This window comes from Trichechus manatus, unplaced genomic scaffold (genome assembly GCF_000243295.1).
Source record: "Trichechus manatus latirostris isolate Lorelei unplaced genomic scaffold, TriManLat1.0 scaffold00033, whole genome shotgun sequence".
Taxonomy (NCBI): Eukaryota; Metazoa; Chordata; class Mammalia; order Sirenia; family Trichechidae; genus Trichechus; species Trichechus manatus.
Window position 1 is genome coordinate 3,701,546 of NW_004443969.1, and position 16,193 is coordinate 3,717,738.

The 16,193-nt window shown below is 36.3% G+C and overlaps 1 protein-coding gene across 8 annotated transcripts in view; it reads right to left on the bottom strand.

The window, feature by feature from the left end:
• DPP10 (dipeptidyl peptidase like 10) overlaps positions 1-16,193 on the bottom strand; it is a 1,865,365-nt gene that overhangs the window by 742,939 nt on the left and 1,106,233 nt on the right. For 7 of the 8 annotated variants that reach the window (XM_004375073.2, XM_023730175.1, XM_023730178.1 and 4 more), the window contains one exon: positions 13,999-14,113. The exons of the other annotated variant lie outside the window; for it this stretch is intronic. In XM_004375073.2, coding sequence (XP_004375130.1) covers positions 13,999-14,113 — 115 coding nt within the window. The remainder of the gene's footprint in view (positions 1-13,998; positions 14,114-16,193) is intronic. 8 annotated transcript variants of the gene reach the window in all.

A 16,193-nucleotide genomic window follows, 5' to 3' on the forward strand; every position in this document is an offset into this window, starting at 1 on the left:
CCTCGAGTGAATTTCGACTCATAGCGACCCTACAGAACAAAGTAGAACTGCCCCCTACAGGGTATCCAAGGAGCGCCTGGTGGATTCAAACTCCTGATCTTTTGGTTAGCAGCCTTAATCACTGTGCCACCATGGCTCCACTATATTATAGTGGAACCTTTATGATAAATTAGATGACTGCATATGTGTAGCTCCTTTTTTAGATTCTCTATTCTCCTCCAATAGTCTATTTGTCTATTTACCAACACTAAAAACAAAACCAAAAACCCAATCCATTGCCCTTGAGTCGATTCTGACTCATAGTGACCCTATAGGACAGAGTAGAACTGCACCATAGGGTTTCCAAGGCTGTAAATCTTTATGGAAGCAGACTGCCACATCTTTTTCATGTGGAACACTGGTGGGTTCCAACTGCCCGACCTTTCAGTTAGCATCCGAGCACTTTAATCATTGCATCTCCAGGGTACTTCTGCCAGCACTACACTACTTTAGTTAATTAATTTTATAATAAGTTTTGAAATCTAGTAGTGTAAGTCCCCTAATTTTGTTCCTCTTCAAGATCATCTTCATTATCCTTGGCCCGTTTTATTTCATACAGACTTTAGAATCATATTTTCAACCTTCTCTAACAAAGTTAGTTGGGAGTACTTTGAACCTATATAACATTTTGGGAGACTTGACACCTGTTCCATTTAAATTTTCCAATCCATAAATATTGTATACCCCTCTATTTATTTGGATCATCTTTAATTTTACTAAGCTATATTTTGGAGGAGGAGCCCTGGTAGCACAATGGTTAAGCACTCAGCTGCTAACTAAAAGGTCTGTGGTGGGAACCCACCAGCTGCTTGGTGGAAGAAAGTGGCAGTCTCCTTCCTTAAGGATTTGCAGGCTTGAAAACTCTATTCAACAGTTCTAATCTGTCCTATAGGGTCACTATGAGTTGGAATCGACTTGAAAGCAACAGGGTTTTTTATATTTTGGAGATTTTTGTATGGAGGATTTACACATCTTCTGATTTATTTAGTCTTAGGTGTTTAAAAAATGTTGGTGCACTTGTAAACGCTACCTTTTAAAATAGAATTTCTTATTTGCTTTTTCCTGGCATAACTATATCAACTTAATTTATATATTTATTTTATATCTAGGTAAATAACTAAATCATATATTGACTCCAGTAGCGTATCTGTAAATTTTTTGAATTCTGTATATACATAATCTGTCACCTACAATAATGAAGGTTTTATTTCTTTATTTCTAATCCTATGATTTTTATTTGTTTTTCTTGCCTTATTCAACATGATAAAAAACAAAAAACCTCCATTACATTGTTGAATAGAAGTGACAATAACAGGTATCTTGGTTATCCAGTGCTGCTATAACAGCAGTACCACAAGTAGATGGCTTTAAGAAAGAAAAATTTATTCTCTCACAGTTTAATAGGCTAGAAGTCCAAATTCAGGGAATCAGCTCCAGGGGAAGGCTTTCTTTGTCTGTCAATTCTGGAGGAAGGTCCTTGTCATCAATCTTCCCCTTGACTAGGAGTTTCTCAGCACAGGAACCTCTGCTTCTGGTTCTGCTTTCTTGGTGGTATGAGATCCCCCTGTCTCTCTGCTTGCTTCTTTCTTTTATATCTCAAAAGAGATTGACACAATCTAATCTTGTAGATCTCATCAACATAACTGCCGCTAATCCATCTCATTAACATTATAGTTACAGGATTTACAACACCGGAAAATCTCATCAGATGACAAAATAGTGGACAATCACCCAATACTGGGAATCATGGCCCAGACAAACTGATACATATTTTTAGGGGACACAATTCAATCCATGACAACAGGCATCCTTGTCCTCTTCAAAATATTAAGGGGAAGGTTTCAATATTTCACCATTAAATATGATATTTGCTATAGGATTTTGTAGATGTATTTTAAGCACAAAGAAAACCTATACTATTCCTATCTGATAAGAACTTTGTCATGAATCAATAATTTTTATCAATTGATTTTGTTGCATCTAATAATAAAATTATGATTTATCTCCTTTTAGCTGATAACTTGGTGAATATTGACTGATTTTCAAATGTTAAAACCTATCTTTCATTACTAGTATTAAGCAAATTTGTCCTGCTACATAAATCATTTCACATACTAATGGATTCAATCTGCTAATACTTTGTTTAAAATTTTGCATCTAACTTAATGGGAGAGATTTCTATTGCATTCCCCGCATCAGGTTTTGATATCTTAGTTAAGGTGACCTAATAAAATTAGTTTGGAAATATTTTCTCTTTTTTTTTTTTTTCTATTTATGATTTTGTATAGGATTTCTGCCTTTTTTTTTTTTTTTAACAGCTTGAAAGAATTCACCAGTGCAGCCATTTGTGGTGAGGTTTTAATTTCAGAATCAATTCATTTAGTAGATAAAGCACTGTTCAAATTTTCGCTTTCCTTTTTTGTCAGCTTTAGAAAACAATTTGAAAGGTATTATTCTTATCATCTAATTTTTTTTAATTATTGGAATAAAGTTAAATACAATTTTGTGTCTTTAAGTCTTATGTCAAATGGTATTAATTTGTGTCTCCTTTTACTGTCTTTGTTAGCCTTAATAGTTAATTATAAGTTTTGTATTTAATTTTAAGAACAAATTTAGGCCTTTGCTGATATTTTCCACTCTACATTTGTTTTCTATTTAATTATTTCTGCTTTAGTTTCACCTTCCTGCTTTCTTTGGACTTAATTTGCTATTCTATTTATAGTTTCTTAGAATAGATGCACATGCCACCAGTTATGTTTTAGCCTTTACCTTTTCTACTATACAAACACTATTTTAGGTAAAATTTTCCATTTTTTTCTTTTTAAATATCTAGTGCACAGGTTTTGATATGTTGCATTTTATTATTTATTAACTCCTTTAGGATTTTTGTCAAGACTCATTTTTTTTTTAAATCTTAGTTAGCATCCGAGCGCTTTAATCATTGCATGGAAATATTTGATTACTTTTTTAGAGATCATATCTTATATAATTTCAATTTTTTTAAATTTGTTGAGGCTTCCATTATGACCTACCATATAGTCAAATTTAGTAAATGTTCCTCATGCACTTGATAATAAGATGTATTCTGCAGTGGTTGGAATTGGTGACAACTAGTTCAAATTTATTTACCATGTTTTCATTCTTTCACATAATTACTTTTATTTGTCTCCTTGTACTATTGCTGAAAAAGGTAAGGTAAAATTTCTACACTTTACTATGGATTTGTCTATTTCTCTTTTCATTTCTGTTTCTTTTTTAAAATGAATACTTAGGCTATGATATTAAATACATACAACTTTGGGATTATTTTATGTTCTTCTTGAATTAGCCCTCTTGTCCCCACAAAATGTTATTCTGTATCTTCTGACAATTCTTTCTTTAGTTTATAGTAGTTCTGATATTAATACACCCCAAAATTATTTCTCTTTGGTTTTTGTACAGTCTATATTTTACTGTCAAACATTTTTGTCTTTTAAGGTGTGTCTTTTGTAAGTAGTATATAGTTTAATTTTATTTTTCATACAATGTGATTTTTTTAATTGGAGTATTCAGTCCATGTTCATTTATGATAATAACTCAATCTGTGTTTCAAGCTACCATATTACTATTTGTCTTATACTTTTCCATCTGTCTTTCATTCATTTTCTCCTTTCCTGCTTTCTTATGAATTAATCAAGCATTTTTACCTTATTTTTTTTCTTTCCGTTAGCTTGTTAGTAGTGTATTCCCTTTTACATTATTATATTATTTTCTCTAGAGATTACAACATGTCTCCACGACTTATTAGTTTACCTTAAATTAGAACTATTGTCACTTCCCAGACACTGCATGAATCTTTTAACACTTCAAATTTATTCTCCTTCCCACCATTTGTATTATTTATGTCATGAATTTAATTCGATATATATTTTAATTTTCACAAGATTTTCTTTGTCTATGATATGTCTAGGTGTGATTTTCTTTGCATTTATCTTGCATGAATCTGTAGAACTCCTCAATTTGGTTTGAAGTCTTTATCCATTTTGGAAAATTACCTGGTCATACCTTCAATTCTTTTGTCTACCCTATTTTATCTCTCTGTTCTCACTGAATCCAATTATTCATATGTCAGAACATTCATCATGCTTTATAAGTCTCTTATGATCTTTTTTCTATATTTTCAATTCCTTTTTTTTAATCTCTTGTTATTGTTGTTGGCAGAGCCCTGGCAGGGCAGCTGCTAACCAGAAGGTTGGTATTTCAAATCCACCAGCCTCTCCTCAGAAACCCTACGGGGCAGTTCTACTCTGTCCTATAGGGTTACTCTATGAGTTGGAATATACTCAACAGCAATGGATTTTTTTGGTTTCATTGTTGTTGGTGAGAATCCTGGTGACACAGTGGGTAAGTGTTTGGCTGCTAACCCAAAGGTCGGTGGTTCGAACCCACCAGCTGCTCCATGGAAGAAAGATGTGGCAGTCTGCTTCCATAAAGACTTATAATTTTGGTACATAGACCAATGGAACAGAATTGAGAATCCAGACATAAATTTATCCACCTATGAGCAGCTCGTATTTGACAAATGCACAAAGTCGGTTAATTGGGAAAAAGACAGTCTCTTTAACAAATGGTGCTGGCATAACTGGATATCCATTTGCAAAAAACTGAAACAAGACCCATACCTCACACCATGCACAAAAACTAACTCAAAATGGATCAAAGACTTAAATATAAAATCGAAAAAGATAAAGATCATGGAAGAAAAAATAGGGACAATGCTAACAGCCCTAAGACATGGCATAAACAGAATACAAACCGTAAGCAACAATGCACAAGCACCAGAAGAGAGACTGGATAACTGGGAGCTCCTAAAAATCACACACTAATGCTCATCAAAAGACTTCACCAAAAGAGTAAAAAGACAACCTACACACTGGGAAAAATTTTTTGGCTATGACAAATTCGATCAGCATCTAATCTCTAAAATCTACAAGATACTGCAGAAACTCAACAAGAAAAAGACAAATAACCCAATTAAAAACTGGGCAAAGGATATGAACAGGCACTTCACCAAAGAAGACATTCAGGCAGCTAACAGACACATGAAGAAATGCTCACAGTCATTAGCCATTAGAGAAATGAAGATCAAAACTATAATGAGATATCATCTCACCCCAACAAGGCTAGCATTAATCAAAAAAACAAAAAATAATAAATGCTGGAGAGGTTGTGGAGAGACTGGAACACTTAGACACTGTTGGTGGGAATGTAAAATGGTACAACCACTTTGGAAATCAATTTGGCGATTCCTTAAAAAGCTAGAAATAGAAGTACCATACGATCCAGCAATCCCACTCCTTGGAATATATCCTAGAGAAATAAGAGCAGTCACACGAATAGATACATGCACATCCATGTTCATTACAGCACTGTTCACGATAGCAAAAAGATGGAAACAACCTAGGTGCCCATCAACAGACGAATGGATAAACAAATTATGGTATATTCACACAATGGAATACTATGCGATGATAAAGAACAATGTTGAAGCTGTGAAACATCTTATAACATGGAAGAAAACATTCTTTGATGGTTACAAAGGTGGTGAGGGAGGGTGAGAGTTATTTACTAACTAGGCAGTAGATAAGAATTATCTTAGGTGAAGGGAAGGACAGCACACCACTACAGGGGAAGTCAGCACAACTGGACTAAACCAAAGCTAAGAAGTTTCCTGAATACAATCAAACACTTTGAGGGACAGGGTAGCAGGGACAGGGGTCTGGGGACCATGCTTTCCTGGGACATCTAGGTCAAATGGCATAACAAATTTTATTAAGAAAATGTTCTGCATCCTACTTTGGTGAGTGGCGTCTGGGGTCCTAAAAGCTAGCAAGCAGCTTTTAGATGCATCTAAGATGCATCAAATGGTCCCAACCCCACCTGAGAAAGAAGAATAATGAAGGAGAATGAAGAACACCAAAGACACAAGGAACTATCAGCCCAAGAGACAGAAAGGGCCATGTAAATCAGAGACTTCAGCCTGAGACCAGAAGAGGTAGACAGTGCGTGGCTACCACTAACGACCACCCTGATAGGGAACACAACCGAGAGTCCTTGATGGAGCAGGAGAAAGGTGGGGTGCAGAACTCAAATTCTAATAAGAAGACCAGACTGAATGGTTTGACTGAGACTGCAGGAACCCCAGAAAGCATAGCCCTGCACTCTCTGTCAACCCAGAACTAAAACCATTCCCGAGGCCAACTCTTCAGATAAAGATTGGACTGGACTGTGGGTCATAAAATGATACTTGTGAAGAGTGTGCGTCTTAGCTCAAGTAGATACATGCGACTAAATGGGCAGCTTCTGTCCGGAGGTGAGATGAGAAGGCAGAGAGTGTTAGGAGCTGGTTGAATGGACATGGGAAATCAGGGGTGGAAAGGAGGAGTGTGCTGTCACAGTACAGGGAGAGCAATTAGGGTCACATAACAATGAATGCATAAATTTTTGTATGACAGACTAATTTGAAATGTAAACTTTCACTTAAACTACAATAAAAATAAATAAAATAAATTAAAAAAAAAGACTTACAATCTTGGAAACCCTATGGGGACAGTTCTATTCTGTCCTATAAGGTCACTATGAGTTGGAATCAACTCAACGGCAATGGGTTTGATTTGGTTTTTATCGTTTTATGTGTCCTTGGGTCAACTCCAACTCATAGTGACCTTATGTATAACAGAACAAAACGTTGCCTGGTCCCGTGCCATTCTCACAGTTGTTTTGTTTGAGCCTGTTGTTGCAGTCCCTTGTCAGTCAATCTCATGATGTCTTTCTCTAGCAGCTGGCTCCTCCTGATGGCATGTCCAAAGTACGTGGGACAAAGTCTCACCATCCTTGCTTGTATGGAGCATTCTTGTTGTATTTCCTCCAAGACAGATTTGTTCATCCTTCTGGAAGTCCACGGTATATCCAATATTCTTTGCCAACACCACAATTTGAATGTGTTAATTCTCTGGTCTTCCTTTTTCATTGTCCAGCTTTTGCAAGCGAGGCAACTGAAAACATCATGTCTTGGGTCAGGCGCACCTTAGTCCTCAAAGTGACATCTTTGTTTTTTAACACTTTAAAGAGGTCTTCTGGAGCATATTTGCTGAATGCAATATGTCATTTGATTTCCTGACTGCTGCTTCAATGGGCATGGATTGTTGATCTAAGAAAAATGAAATCCTTGAAAATTCAATTTCTTCGTCATTTATCATGATGTTGTTTATTGGTCCAGTCAGAAGAATTTTTGTTTCTTTATGTTGAGGTGTAATCCATACTAAAGGCTGTAGTCTTTTACTTTTATCAGTAAGTGCTTCAAGTCATCGTTACTTTTGGCAAGCAAAGTTGTATCAGTTGCATATCTCAGTTGTTAATGTGTCTTTCTTCAATCCTGATGTCACATTCTTTTTCCAGTAATACAGTTTCTCGAAATGTTTGTTCAGCATATAGATTGAATAAGGTAAAAGAATACAACCCCACTGCACACCTTTTCCAGTTTTAAACCACACAGTATACCCTTGTTCTGTTAGATCAACGGCCTCTTTATCCATGTACAGTTTCTGCATGAGCACAGTTAAGTGTTCTGGAATTCCCATTCTCTGCTATGTTACCCAAAATATGTTAATCAACACAGTCAAATGCCTTCAGGTAATCAATAAAATACAGGGAAACATCTTTCTGGTGTTCTTTGCTTTTGGCCAAGATCCATCTGACATCAGCAATGATATCCCTCATCCCATGCCCGCTTCTGAATCCAGCTTGAACTGCTGTCAGGTCCCTGCTGATATACAGCTGCAATCGTTCCTTAATTATCTTTAGTACAAATTTGGTATCATGTGATATTAATGATACAATCTGATAAATTCTGCATTCTGTCTGTCTTTTTTTGGAATGGTCACGCTCTATGCTTCAATATATCTATCTTCTAGTACACTAATCTTTTCTTCTGTTGGTCTAATCTGCTACTACACTCATCTGCTAAATTCTTTATTTACTGCATTTGTGATTTTTAGTATATACTTTGAATTCCTTACAAATTAAAGTTCCATGGTAAAATTACCTACAGTTTTAATTATAGTTATTTTAAAGTCTATGTCTGTTAACCTCCCTATCTGCCTCACCTGTTGGTCTGTTCCTATTGTCTATTGTTGTTGTTTTTCTTTTTTTTTTTTTTTCTTTTCTTTTCTTTCTTTCTTTCTCTTGGTCCTGCTTCTTATATTTCTGATAATTTTTAACTGAATGCTAGGCATTTTATAGGAAAAATAATAGGGATTCTGGAAAATGTTTCTTCCTCAAGAAAGGATTTACTTTTCTTGTGACAGAACGTATAATCAGATCATATTGATATACCTGAGTTCAGTCTTATTTGAAGTTTGCCCTTATTTCTTTTAGGAGTCTCAACTTAAATCTTGGGATATTTGCTAATGTCCCTCTTTATCAGTAGAACAGAACTCCAGTTTCTGTCTTCCTTAAACTGAAAGACCACCAAAATAACTGTTTAGTTTTTAACTCCTAAGCAGGTGGTTTTTCATAGCATATCTCATGCATACAATGGAGGAACCAATAAATGCCTCAAGAATAAATTTCTTGACAGTATCTGGCTCACTTCTCTGATGTGTCCTTTCCTCCAGGACATTGGCCTCATAAGTCATTCTGTATTGGTAACTTTAAACATCAGTATTTGTCTCTCTGGTCTAGATAGCAGCATAAGCTCTGTCTCACTGCAGGTCACTGTTTTCTGGGCAGCCTATATGCCATACCTTGAAAATCAGCAAATGTGAAAAACTGGCTGTGAATATAGAGTTCATCAAAGTGCTTCTATTATCTGAGACCTTGACCTTTCAAGTCCTGGCTACCTTGGTTGCTCTCCTATGCTTGAAAATGGTTATGCCTTTAATTCAGTTTTCATAATTGTTCTGAGCCAGAAAGATTAATCTGACATTAGGCTACTCTATCACAGCTAGAAGCAAAATTCCTCATATACATGACAATTACTGATAGGATACTATGTTGTGAAGATCTAATTTTTTTTTTTTAATCTTCTCATATTGATACTAAGCAGAAGAAGCTTCTTTATGATTTGTATATTTAAACCCATTGGCATCAAGTCATGTCTGACTCATAGTGACCCTATATGACAGAGAAGAACTTCCCCTTAGGGTTTCCAGGGCTGTAATCTTTACAGAAGCAGCCGGCAGAGTAGATGGTGGGTTCAAATCACTGATCTTTTGCTTATCAGTCGAGCTCTTAACCACTGTGCCACCAGGGCTCCTCTTTGTATGTTCACCACACACAAATCTGTTCGATGATTGAAGTTCATACTACCTCACAGGTTCTTGACACAAATCACTCCCTTTTATTTTCCTCATATAGCATATTCAGGTAAATGGTTAAGATTAGAACTATGCTTGGGATAACCCTGCCCAAGAATCTTCAAAGTCTGCACTTTCAAGTGTCCTATAATCAAACCTGTACTCAAACATTTACACCTACTCAAAATACCTACTCCCAAGTCAGTCTGCTACCAAGGTAAAATTAATCACTTTATCTTCCAGATGTTTTCCTACAAACTAGCTGCGTAAGTTATTAAAATTCTGCTGGCTTTAGCTGTCTCATCCAGGAAACTACATGCAAGAAACTACTTTCTCTAAACTGGTATGTTATGAGAATTGAATGAGATACCGATCATGCATATTCTTTGAAATTCCATTTCTTCAAAGAAAGGCATAATTTCTAAAATGTTAACTTTTATTTGGTTTTGCTAATTTTCCTGGATAGGGCTGCCTAAATTTTTTTGAATTTTCAATTCTATGTCTTGGCTCAAATGAACTATTTGAGTGTAACTTGCTGGATCAAATCACTATGTGACCTCCTTAACCATCAGTATCCCTGTGGAAGTCTTAACATGCCTAAAATATTCCCCAAAATGGCATCTGAACCTAAAGCAAAATTTTTATTATTAGACATACTTCTAGAAATACCTAGTATAGACACCTATATAGTGGGACTTAGCAGATATCCAATGGCTCATACATGAATGCTTGGCTTCTTTTATACTCAAAAGGTCTCTATAGACCAACCCAGGCTGCTCACCTAGAGAAGGTACTAAAGGAATTGGGAGGTTGCCAAAAGAAGCAAGAGCTAATGATGAAGATACAATTTTAGCGCTTTACAAGGTTAACTTTGGTCAGCTATGATAGTAAATTAACATGATGACTCTGTCTTGGCACTGATTGATTACAGATAGTCAAAGGGCACCAGGCCACTGTGACTGATAATCAGGTGGAGTACACATAGACCACTAGTGGCAATTTCAGTACGGCAACTGGATTGAAGAGCTGGATGAATATCCTCTACCAAATGAATTCCAACTTATAAAATAAGCACCTCTGGTTCTCAACACAGGTCAAAATGGGCAATTGCACCCTGTATGAAATGTTTCCTGAGTATCATCATTGTCATTTTACACATTAAATGTAAAAATGAGGCTGTAAGGTAAGTACACAGTTACATTAGCCTGGTTTCCACAACTTCAAACATGAATGTACACTCTCACATTTCTAGACTGTAATTATTTTCTTATGCTACAAATTCTGAAAATAAATGTGGATACACTTTTTCCTTTAAACAAATTCAATACAACAAGAAAAATATGTAGAGTTGATCAATGGTGTCTAAATAAGTCTGTCTTTTAATCAGTAAAAAAAATTTTAATGGAATGAATAATTTGTTTCTTTCAGAAATAGTTACTTATTAAAGAAATACTTGAATGATTAACTCCACTCTTCGAAAATAATTAGGACTTCACAAGACAGGGAAGTTGCTGATAACCTTGGAAATTAAGACACCTGTGTCAAATTACTTCTGTAATAAAATCTGCAATGAAACCAAAATTACAATGAACATGTGTTTCTCTCATTATAGCCTTGCACTGCTTAGCGATTACTAGAAAAATGTGATGCTATTTTTAGCAAAACAGCTTCTAAATCATTCTTAGACTAGATAACTGGGAGTATGCTTTCTTCTTTCTCAAAAAAGAAAAAAAAGTGTATCGTAAAGTTCTACCTTAGCTGCTTAGTGAAAAAGCTTACCAGATATAATCTGTTGCTTTATGTGCTACTAAAACAAGCTATGGTTGTTACACTGGATCATAAAATATTACAGCCTACAAAATCTCAAAAGATCATGTTAGATTCTGGCAAACCAAATGTGCCCTTTTCTTCAATGAAACTCTTGATGTCAAAGGTGTTAGGTGATTGATCTTCCAAGGTTACACAGTATTGAAAATTTCTACTGGCCTGGGTGGTTTTGCCTACAAAGTTGGACTCTGGGGACACACTGGTGGTCAAAGGAAGTATTGCAAGGGAGGCTCGTGTGTTTGTCTCCAGCTGGAGGTTTTGACATATACATCTATTCTTGCACAACTGAGGGACCTCAAGTCTAAGGGTGAGAAGATGTAGGCTTTGTGCAATTACAGCACTAGGGTATGACCACAAATATGAGCAGTCACACACATGTGCTAAACCGAAAGTCTCCACAAACTACCTTGATGCACATTCCAGCCCTTAGAAACAGAGGTTATACGAACGCTGGTTCATTTTTTTCTAATGAAGGGAATAAGACATTTAGGAGTTCTCATAGGCCTATGATTCAAATCTTGAGCTGCAAACTGATAGTCTTCTGCCTAATATGTCACTTAGATATGTTTGTTAGAGCTAACTGTTACATGTAACTAGGCTAGTATTATCCTTGATCACAATTCAAGCAAATTCATAACAACTGTCATTACACCTACCCACTTCATCAATTTCTATTATCCTCTAGGCCCCTAGTGGCACTGAGTTTGCAAACACGAGTCTTAAAACACAGGTTGTCTGCTTCCTGTAGCAATACCTATTCTATGCCAGCATACTGGCTTGTAATTTTTATCTCATAACATCTCTACCAAAAATAAGAATGAAACCCAAAGACTCAAAATTATGACCATGTGGCATGTGAGAAGCACTTTGCTAACTGTAACTCTCAAAAATAACTGCCACTTCCATTTGTATGATTAGTCTCATATCAAATGAAGTCTCTGAGCTGAAGACTGTGTGGTTTCCCAGATGTAAGTATTTGTGTAGTTGGGGATGGAGGTGATTGGAGATGATAGACTAAAACAGGGGAAGGGCGTGGCCAACTACCACAGCACCTGGAACCTGATTAGAACTCCATAGTCTCTATGAGTGAGTGAATTAATAACTGCAAGAACAGTCAGATCTCTGAAAAATCTAACTCAAGGTTTAATCATTAGTCCCTCTCCACTTGCCATAAATTCAAAGTGAAGTCACAGAAGATCTATATTCCTGAGAGACACTATACTTTTTCTCAGAACTCTCCCTCATTATTTGGCACAGTGTCTATTGGTCAAAAAGTATTGGATAACAGATAATAGAATGAAGGGCAGCAGCAGTGACAGTCACTATACAAAACACTGACCTACATTAGCTCATTTAATCCCCATAATAACCCTGTGAATTTGACTATATTTATTGTACCAATACTATAGATGAGTATAGTGAGGGACAAGTTTTCAAAACTTGCCAATTCACAAACTAGTAAATTATAGAGCAAGAACTCAAACCAAGGCCTGACTTGCCCAAAGCCCATGCTTGAATAAAGGAGTAAGTGCATGACAAAATGAATGAAACTATAGAGTGTTTTTATACTGGAAAAAAGAGGAAAGGTTTTGTGTAGAGAGAATTTAATTTAGTGAATGGCCAACTCGTTGATCTTTGTTATACCAAACTCTCAAGCATCCCAAAGTATCACTATGCCCGCAGTGAATAACAAGCAATTGTGAGAGAGTGAATCATAAGCATGTGGGCAGGAGAATCGGGATGGGACAAAGGCATTCAGAAGAGACACACAGGCACTATGGCACCAATTCCCTCCATCTGGTTAACAGTCACCAATAGAAGGCAGTAAAACTGAGTCCTTCATTTTTTAATAATTATTCTAAAATCCCTAGGCTTAAGTGAAACACTATGCTGAACATAAGCTCAGCTTCCTTTAACAAAGTTTCTTGGCATTTTGTAGCAACTTACGGCCATCAGTTTGCTCAATTAGATTGTACTGCAGATCGACAAAAGAGGCAGTTAAGAGAGGGCTCCTGAAGAGAATGCTGGATAAGCCAGCTCTTACCAGGAAGTGTTTTTTTGTTGTTTTTTTTTTAATTCCCATTTAATTCTTTCTTTCTTTTCCCTTTACTTTTTTTATTTTCTCCCTTCCTGCCTTCTGACTCCTTCAATTTCTTTTGAAATCACTCCATATAAATAACAATTACAAATATATTTTTTGACTGTCTCTACTTTACAAAGCAAATATTTTTACAATGGTGGTATTATTCATAAAGTACCACATTCGAACAATTGATACTGTCATTTGTATAATCAGTCACCATAATTAGTCGACTAAGTGACTCTGAAAGTGAGGTATTTTAATCACAATTGGTACATGAGGAAATAAGTTCCATGTGTTTACCGGGCTCATAAAAATGACAAAGCTGGTACAGGAACTGAACTGTAAATACCTCACATTCAGCAACAGGCTGTAAGCTGATAATATCACTTGATACCATTATCAAGTGGACTAGCTCAATACTATGCAAGAAATGACTATCTTTAATAATACTGAGCTATATGTGGGTTCCCAGTCCCTGAAAAGCTAGCTAAGTGGACTGTAGCAGCATAGCAAATCTATTTGTTCCTGGAAGACAGTTTGGAGAGTTTAGAAACTGAGCCACATGGCTCAGATTGTTGTGTCTGCTTCTGCATTTTTTATCCCAACCAGTATTAATGTGCCCTAAAACACCACATACTGCTACCCTCTTAAATCATTTGAATGTGAAATTATCATCCACAATACCATCATAAGAGAGGAATAAAGACAGATTACCTGGGGTTAAGAGGATGACTGACATAGTGATGAGTGAGCATACAACTAAAATCACCAGCAGGGCAATAGCAATCCCCTTCCAGTTTCTCTGTGGAGGGCTGTTACTTCCCAGTTCCTACAGAGATAGACAAAAAAAAAAAAAAAAAGATTCATAATTATACATGCTCCGAGAGAAATGTATTCATAAAGGAATAAATCAGTGCATGGTGCAATCACAGTATGAAAGCTGATTAGAATAGTTTTCCTCTTTGGTAGCTCATTTAATTATTCAAAGGTACACATATTTATAAATGGCTATCTTTTGGGGAGCAATTTGATTTCTCAAAGAGACAAACAAGCAGAGTTTTACGTCTGCTTCCCAAAATGTAGCTAATGTTAAAATGCATTGACTATAAACTCAAAGACAATAGTCAAAATACTCTGCAAAATAAGTATGGAAATAAACTGTGCACATTTACATTTATTCTTTCTACAATGCAACTCATAATAAACATTTAAATACAAATGTTTCTAAAGCACAATAGACTATGCTGCAAACTAGAAAAACCAAAAATCCCGTTGCCATCCAGTCAATTCTGACTCATAGCAACCCTACAGGACAGAGTAGAACTGCCCCATAGGGTTTCCAAAGAACAGCTGGTGGATTCGAACTGTTGACCTTCTGGTTAGCAGCCAAGCTCTTAACCACTGTGCCACGAGGGCTCCTTCTAACTAGAAAATGGTGGTGGGGGGAGATTAGAGATGGGAAAATAATTCATCATGTCCCTCACTGCAGACCACTCAACATTTGTCAACACAACAGGTCCTTTTTAAATGGTTCCCCCAACACTCATGAAAATTAGCAGGATGTCGTAACTAAATTAAATGAGTCCTTCTACAGAAGTGGTTAACGGCATTCTCTCCCTGGATGGCATGCATGGTATTGGGAAGGAGGAAAGATTGACAGAGAAGGATAAGCTTTAGCATCTCTCACAATGCATGTAGTAAAGCTTTTCATTTTTCAGATGGCCTCTGTTCTACACTGTTGAAATATGTGAGCATAATTCGTGGAAGAGACCATACTGGTTTAAAATGAATACCAGGTTTTCCTTGCAATAATGTTTATAAAATGCTGAGTCTCCTGTTTCTTCCTTCCTTCCAACCCCACCCCCAAGCATCTTTTCATCCTTTCCCAATATAACCTTCTTTATTCAGAAATAACTAACTGATTTGAGGACAAATGAAACAAAACATAAAGATACCCGGTTTAAGACGGCTGTGGAAATCACCAAGGAAGCCATAGATCAGCCGTGCTTTAAGCAAAAATAAAGAGAACAGCAATCATTTAATACTTTATAAGGGGGTTCCGTGACTCACAGATTTAAACATTAAAACAAATTTTCATCTGGTGACTTTGGTATTCAACTTTGCTGTAAACACATTAGCCTTAAAGAACTACCAGTAACCAGTTGCCATTGACTTGATTCCTACTGCACATGTTTTGAGTAGAACTCTGTTCCACAGGGTTTTCAATGGCTGATTTTTTGGAAGTAGATTGTCAGGCCTTTTTTTCCCAGGCAGCTCTTGGTGAACACCAACCACAAACCGTTCAATTAGCAACCAAGTGCATTATTGCACCACCCTGCAACTCCTTAAAGAACTAGGCCCTACACAATCAGCCAACTTGACCTCATAGACAAATATAGAACACTCCATCCAACCGCTACAAAGTACACATTCTTTTCCAATGCACATGGAACATTCTCCAGAATAGACCACATCTTAGGCCTCAGAGCAATCATCAAAAAGATCCAGAACGTTGAGATAATTCAAAGTATCTTCTCTGACCACAATGCCATCAAGGTAAAACTTAACAACAGAAAGAGCAAGGAAAAAACATCAATTACATGGAAACTGAATAATACCCTGCTTACGCATCACTGGGTAATAGAAGAAAACAGAAATGGAATCAAAAAATTCCTAGAATCAAATGAGAATGAAAACACATCATACCAAATCCTTTGGGACACAGCAAAGGCAGTCCTCAGAGAACAATTTATAGCAATAAATGCATGTATCAAAAAAGAAGAAAGGGACAAAATAAAAACATTAACTACAGAACTCAAATAACTAGAAAGAAAACAGCAAAAAAAAAAGCCCAAAACCACCGGAAGAAAGGAAATAGTAAAGATCAGAGCAGAAATCAATGAAATAGA